The following is a 7,990-nucleotide window of genomic DNA, read 5'->3' on the forward strand; positions in this document are numbered from 1 at the left end:
TAGTGCTTGAATCAAATTTATCGATATGCTTATCGATATTTTACAATAACATAAAACTAAAATAAAAATCATTTACCTTTATATTTATCACCTTAATTAAGCCCGGTCGCACATTATCCGAAATTTCTGATCAGAAAAATTCGGACGCCCGGCGGAACGCACTCTGTTCATACATTTTGTTGTAGACCCATAATACTAAAAGAATTTGTATGAGCGGGGCGGGGCGTCCGAATTTTTGTGATCAGAAATTCGGATAATGTGCGGCTGGACTAAAAAGGACATATTATCTTATTTTAACTAATAGTATATTATATTATAGCTAATATAATATAATTACTATAATATAGAGTGACTTTAAAACTAGAGGCTTATATTTATATATCATAATCATTTGTTTTACAGATTCCCTCAAGATCCTGTAATAAGAGGAAAATGGCTGAAATTAATTGGGCGTGTTGGTTGGAATCCCAAGAAAAATTCAACAATATGTAGCAAACATTTCATTGAAAATTTTTAAAGAAAAAGTAGAATAAATACTATTTTGGTTAAAGGAGCTATCCCAACTTTATTTGTGCCAGTAAGTTTGACATACTGTTGCACTTGTTACTGAAGCAATTATTAAAAATAAGCAATTATTGCTTTTTAGTTCATTTAAGATTATACCTAAATGAACTAAAAATTATTAAATAATCCTTATTCTGTACTCTATCTTCATAATTTTGAAGTCGGTACCAGTCCTAAGTATATAAGTTGTAGTTATACCTATTCTGTCAGAGAACTGGCGATTAGGTTAGCTGGTACCGATTGTGAGAACAGAATTAATACTGAGTACAGAATAAGAATTGACATTACCTTGGAAGTCGGCTTTAATTTTTTGTTTAAAAAATGATAATTTTACTCTTTTTAGCTGTCCTTAAGGTTTTCTATACCTACAGTTGGTGTTTTAAAAAATCAAAATCAAAATTGCTTTAATTCTGAACAAATCTAAAATAAAATATATTTTCAGAATACATGGTGCCTACCACCGATTCGGGAACTAAGCCGACGAGAAGAACCGGCGTAAGAAACTCGCACGGAGCCCACTTTTTACCAAAAAAAGTGAGAAAAAAAAATAATCTTTTAAAATAAAATTTACAATGCTGTAACTAAAAATTATACAATGTAAACATAGATAGATACATAATAATTGTAAGTCATGTAGAAGTAGCCTTGCAAGCAGTAATTCAGCATTCCCAAGATGTGCCATCGTTTATGAAATCATTGACCTTATAATAGGCTTTGGCACAAAACGTTCTTTGACTACTTTTTTAAATTTATTAATCGAAAGATTTTGAACGTTTTCTGGGACCATATGTTCCCATTTGAATATCAAAGAGTCACCTCGATTTCTCATGGTTTCCATCACCAGACCACCACTTTTGTGAACATGATACCTACTCGGAACAATACAATGTACAACAAAAGAAAAAATTTGAAAATCGGTTCATAAACGGCGGAGAATAAATAAAAAATATATCCACAGCCGAACGTCTAGACTCCTCCTGTTTGGAAGTCGGTTAAAAATAATTATATTAAAAAATATTATGATATGTATTTAATTTAAGAATAAAATATACTATGTGTGTTGTTTACTTTCAACGTTTACTTTCAATGTAAGGACTGATTTACCAGATAGATTTTACCTGAGTAAAAAATAAGTAACTTTATAATGTGTCATGTGTATATTATTTACCCCTATAAGAACCTCATGTCATAACATATCCGACGATTGAAAAATCATTCCAAAAGAAAATGTGTATCTACTTTTCAATCGTCACCTTTTTTTGCCAATTAAAATTTATGATACCTAATTTTAAATATAAATCTGTCAAAGTTGCATACATTTATTTCTTATAGAAACTCAGGTAAAATAACTCGAACGGACTATACTATCGATAGCAAAATACTATACTATCGATAGTAAAATATACATCACTAGCACACGCACACATTGACAGATCGAAAATGGTCACGCATTTTTGGGTTGTCAGGTGGTCTTTACGACAGTATATATTAAGTCTATGGTACTACTAATATATATTCTGTGGTATAGGCTGAGATATTATGATGCTGATGATTTCTTTTCATGAAAAAAATATACGACAGCTGTTGCAAACTGACATCATGTCAGTTTGCAGCAGGCAGCAGCTGTCATATATTTTTTCAAAGTTTGTATTTTGAATTTTTGCCGTCAATGGTGTTTTTGACTGCAAATCTGTTTATAAGTTAAAAAATCTATTTATTGTTCATACTTAATAAATTTATAAATTTCATAAATATTTTTATGTAATTTGTTATGGCCTTAACGAACAAAATGTTGGAGAAAGAAGTAGTGGACTACGCAGGCTATATAAAGTTAGACCTAACCAACAATTTTCAGACTATCCAAGATGTTATTGATAATATGATAACGAGGCTGGAAGAATTAACAAGTGTTGTTCAAATTATTAAGCAGAAAAATAACGACTGCCGGTCTATTTCAGAAGACGTATGTAAATATCGTACTGAAATATCATCTTTATCGAAGAAAGTGGCGACTCTTTCTAACGTTATCATAAAACTCCAGAACAATATAGATGCTATTGAGAAACAAGTTGAAAGGGCTGAGTTAGTCTTTGGCATAAACAGTGATAGTAAATTGACAAGTTTTTTGAAACCATTCTTCAAGAGAAACAAGGAACAAGCACCTGCAGCACACAGCACAATCGAAAATCCAGAAAAAATTGCAATTTCATCTGTTCTAGATAATTTTGATAGTAATAAATCATAGCCTTTAACAATTTTTTTCCTTTCAACCTTTAAACACATTTATCCATTTACTTTTCCAATGTATTAGACATTAGTAAATATACAAAACATACAAAGTTAGCAGCATCAAATCCGCAGAATCAATTTATTCTATTATTATGGGTGACTGAGACAAATAAGCAGCTCACTGCTAAGAATAAGATTGAAAGCAACAACAAAATGGATACCCACTACAATGTAAACAAATAAAATGTACATACATAGGTACTTTGAATATTTATTTTATGATAGCTTACTTCCCTAGAACATAGTACATTACGCACCTAGGACAGGAAAATAAGAAAAGTCTCAGATCACATGTACTGTAACATGTACGTGTGTTGGCCAAGGCGAAGCCAAGGTCAACAAACATGTGATCTGAGGCTTTCTTATTTACTGCCCATGGTGCATAATGCGTATACTATTTTTCTCATCGACGGAGACGGAAAACGGCAACATCGGTAAGCGCAGCGGGAAGAAAGTTGACGTTTTCTGCCCGGAGGTGAGAAAAATATTTTTTTGATTACTATCAAGCTAATTTTTCGTGAGTAGCTTCATTTTAATAACAACAATTTCCTCTGCAAAAAATCTCGAAAGTGGTAGCTAACAAAGATAGAAATGATTTAATATTTCGAATTAATGGTCCTTATTCCTAAACACAGATCAGATAGTAATTACTACGTACCTACGTCCTAAAATATGGATTGTTCTATTTGTAGGACATTGTTACTGTTAAATTATATATCTATTAACCTATCAATATAAGTACAAAAAATCTGGATAGTAACTAGTTAGTACCATGCCACACGATGCGGTGCGGCGCCTGACCGGTGCCGCTCTGGTTTCCTACATATAAAAATGTATGGTATGGCAATAGATAAATGATTGGTCTCGCGCGCGCGATAGCAATCATTTATCTAAGGGTATGGCACACGGCGCTGTCCGGTGCGTTCCGGCGCTGCACCGCACGCGCACCGGAATATGCCGGAATCGAGACGAGGCGGGGAGGGGTGTAATGTGTATGTATTGGTATTTGGTGGAGGTCGAGTCCGTCGCTGCTACAGTACTGCAAAACGTTGCGGCGCCGCACTCACCGTGTGGCCGGTAGTCCGGTGAGATGTGGCATGGCTGTTAGGGTTACATAGTCAACGAGCACTTGTTTATTACAGAACCCTAAAACCAGCTGATCTTTTGTATATAGGTTAGTTATATAATTAAAGAGAAACATTGTCCAAATAGAACAATCCATATTTTAGATCCTGTCCAGATGAGGTTTTACGCGCGTACCCGAGATACTGGAGCTACCTGCAGCTCTTCTGATGTTGCAGGTGTCTATGGGCGACGGTAGTTGCTTTGCATCAGCTGACCCGTTTGCTCGTTTGCCCCGCGTTTTCTTACTCGCGCGTAAAACGCTTGCAATGAGTGGGACTCTCGACTCGCCCGTAAAACGCGCGAGCGACGCACGAGTCTAAAATACTTGGGTGTTATTGCAGCGTCCAAAGTACGCGCGAGTCCGTTGCGAATGAACGTATTTGATTGGAGCGCGTGATAACTTCCATGTTTGTAGCGTAAAAACGCGCGTAAACGCGGTATATGATGGAAGAGAAATTGAAACGTGAGTATGGACTTCGCGCGTAAAACGCCTCATCTGGACAGGCACATGGTCCTAAGTCCTAACCATCAAATCAAAATATTAAATCTTTTCTATCTCTGTTAGCAACCACTTTCGAGAATTTTCGCAGAGGAAATTGTTGTTTGTCTTAATATAAGCTACTCACAAAAAATTAGCTTGAAATAAAAATAAATTGTTCTCGTGAACCTGTACTTTACATTTTTAAGAGGAACTTAAATTTCTAAACACTTTTGAACAATACAATTAATCACAGCAATTATTATAGTACTTAGTAAAAATATGACAACCCTATTACAAAAATACTTAAAAGTTGAACTTGTTTCAATTTTATTGTGTGCCAGTTGATCCAAAACCTCCGTCAGCTCTTTGGGTTTCAGACAGGGAATTAGCTTCAACTATTTCCGGATAGAAAATTTTCTCACATATGAGCTGGGCAATTCTATCACCTTTATTGACTACAAAGTCATTGTCAGAGTGGTTGAACAATACTACACCAACATTCCCACGATAATCTTCATCTATAACACCAGCTGAAAAATATAATCAGAAGTTATAAACTATATAACATATTCATGCAAATTGTGTATCTTGAGTCTACACTTAGTAAGTATAATGGGTGGAACATACATACACAATCTTAACTCAATTTGAGATATGAAATAACTGAACTCAGCAGTGATAAAATTTTGATGTGATACATTTAATTATTTATTACTTAGTACTGATCAAAATAATTATCCTATGGCCTTTGCTGGAGTCAGGTAAAAATAAACAATTTACTTTATAAAGTATTTCTATTTTCATATTATAAAAATAAGTATTGAAAATAAATATTTTGTCATTTAACCGATTTGTTGCGGATGGATCTTCATTTTTTACGTATATTAATCTCATAGCCTTCGTTTCTGGATATTGTAAGATTTTTTATGGAATAGAGCCCACCAACCTTTTTGAAAGTTGAGTTTATTTTGTAACGAAGCGTCATATTATGTTAATAAAATGTGTTATACCACAAACAGGATTCGGAATAGGGTATTAATATACACAATTTTTCATTAACTTCTATGGTGCTAATAAACTACTGTACAAAAAAACAAATTTTTATTCAATTGCTAAGTACCTTTAATATGCTAATTATTAATAGTTGAAATTTTATGAGGAAAACCAAAGTAAGTTTTTTACATCTAATTTAATACCTCATAATCAAGCAAATCATTAGAAAATGCAAAATAAGTTAAATACTAAGGTTTAGCATAACTGTATTTAAAAAGTCACTTACCGTCCATTTCCTGAAATACACTTATTTTGCTACTTCTAATCACTTAAAACAGTGTGCTGGACTGTTTACGTCAGATTCCAAATGTAAGCTAAAAGTATTGAAGCTTTAAACATGCTCAACGCCACAGTTAGAAGTTAGCAAAATTAGATGTCGCAACGAATCGGTTAAGAACACAGGACTTTACAAAAGAACTCTTTTATTAGTCCTAAGCTTGTAGCTGGAGTTATCTTACCTCCAACATCAATAAAGTTTTTAACAGCAAGCCCGGAGCGAGGTGCAACTCTTCCATAGCAGCCAGAAGGTAATTCTATCTGTATGTCAGTCTTTATTAACTCCTTACCCCGAGCTGGTACAACGTAGTCATATGCACTGTACGAAAAATAATAATATTTTATAGTCACTGACATAGTAAGTACTACGTAGTACTTACTACCTCAGTGATTATAGTAAGTAGTATTGACATTGGATAGGCACTTCATACTTTATATTACCAACAATTTTATAGAAAAACTTTAAATCATTTATAAATTGAAATTTATATGCGGTATTACCTTTTTAAATCAAATCCGGCTGCTTTTTCAGACCCTTTCGAGGGTGCAAATGCGTTGGTGGTTAAGCGTGTGAATTTCAAAACGGTATTTACGGTAGCGGGCATGTTTATAAAATGGTCTGGAATCTATTAAAATGCTACGAAAAAAGTAAACGTAGGTTCTACTTTGTAATAACTTAACAAGCGTAAAATCACAAAAAGATGCACCGCAGAACTCAATGTTGCAAAATTTGGCGCCAATTTCTAAATGTCAGACATTGGTCTTATTTTTTTTTCTTATTATGGCACTTCGGCTATTTATCCATGGCCAGTGTCGAGTATATATTATGGCGGGAAAAATATTTTAATTGAAATAAAATATAAATCTTATATCTTTAAACTACGAATAATAAAAACTAAGGAATCGTAACTCCCATACTATTACCGTTTTAAATTTGGTTCCTTTTGATCTGTCATGTAACGTCAGCCTAGTACCGCTCAAGGTCACCTAAATCACAATAGACACAACGACCAGTAGTTCGACTGCAAAGAGACGGACAGGTTTCAATATCTGTCCAATTCGTCGGGTTTCACTAGGATTATGAACGGAATGTGCCTCGCGCTGGCTGATATAATTTATTTTTAAATATTTAAAATAAAGATTTCAAAATTAGATTCTGTCAATTTTAATCGCATGTGCCAAAACATAAACAACGATACGACCAAAGAGGAACACGTCCAGCGAATATGTCATAGTTTTAAATTCGTAGGTAACAAGTTAACAGCTCTAGCGACGATTTTCGCCATAATACGTCAAATTTAAAAATTTCAACATCAGTTCTAAGTCGGCAATCGGCATACTCTATCATTCTGTCTACTCTGTGGGTGTGACGCACAATGACGGCCACGTCACATAATTGTGTCATTACGGTCACATATTGCAAATTTGTGATGTCTCTACTAACATTTGTGTTTGTGTTTGTTTTAGGTTAATCAACTCCTGTAAATAAATGTAATTTTGTTTTGTAACCGTACACGTCTTGTTACTTCACCAGACCTTCGCTACATAGAGCAAAGTCCTTTAAGCCACTCTGACATTGGCAACTCACCGAGGCGGCCATTTTTAAAAGAAGAAGAAATGTATATTGAAATGTGTACCTAAGGTACCCTTTTTTGACAACTATTGTGGAGCATGTTTTTTGACGGAGTTACTTTTCCTTAGTTTTTATTATTCATAGTCTTTAACGGCCGTTTCCAATATTTGATCTATCTCTGGTTTTGCCCTACTAGAGATAGGAATAGCTCACAAGTCACATTAGATATTAGAGACATATATTTTATGTTAATTGTGAGCTATTCCTATCTCTAGTACGACAAAACCAGAGATAGATCAAATATTGGGAATGGCCGTAAACGAGCAATACGACACACAACACGACACGACATAAGATATATATACTTACATTATACAGTATGTAACAAAAATAAGTGATAATACTTTAGGGTATGTACGTGAATTAATAGCAGGTTATCCTCTTTCTATCGAATCTTACTAACCTAGTGGGGATTTTGAGAGTAAAGGAAGAGAGAAGGCTCTAGTGTACTGCGCACACACTTGAGCACTGTAAAATTATTCCTGCCTATCACCAAAACCGATGTGGAGGTATTTTAATAGTTATAATTTTAAAAATATACTAAAATATTCAATAGATCATGTCATCCT

General features: G+C 34.1%; 1 protein-coding gene across 1 annotated transcript; it reads right to left on the reverse strand.

The window, feature by feature from the left end:
* Positions 1 to 4,782: 4,782 nt before the first annotated feature.
* Positions 4,783 to 6,513, reverse strand: LOC121735798 (deoxyuridine 5'-triphosphate nucleotidohydrolase). The gene is made up of 3 exons (XM_042126756.1): positions 6,290 to 6,513; positions 5,971 to 6,107; positions 4,783 to 4,989 (listed from the first exon to the last, which is right to left on the reverse strand). The coding sequence occupies exons 1-3, from the start codon at positions 6,391 to 6,393 to the stop codon at positions 4,787 to 4,789; spliced, it is 444 nt and encodes a 147-aa protein (XP_041982690.1). The 5' UTR covers positions 6,394 to 6,513; the 3' UTR covers positions 4,783 to 4,786.
* Positions 6,514 to 7,990: the final 1,477 nt, after the last annotated feature.

Source organism: Aricia agestis, chromosome 18, assembly GCF_905147365.1.
Source record: "Aricia agestis chromosome 18, ilAriAges1.1, whole genome shotgun sequence".
NCBI classification, from domain to species: Eukaryota; Metazoa; Arthropoda; class Insecta; order Lepidoptera; family Lycaenidae; genus Aricia; species Aricia agestis.

Coding starts and splice junctions, on each gene's coding strand:
- LOC121735798 (XM_042126756.1), bottom strand. CDS start 6,393: ATGCCCGCTACCGTAAATACCGTTTTGAAATTCACACGCTTAACCACC. Junction 6,108..6,289: donor GCCGGATTTGATTTAAAAAG/GTAATACCGCAT, acceptor TTTTTCGTACAG/TGCATATGACTACGTTGTAC. Junction 4,990..5,970: donor AAACTTTATTGATGTTGGAG/GTAAGATAACTC, acceptor TATATTTTTCAG/CTGGTGTTATAGATGAAGAT.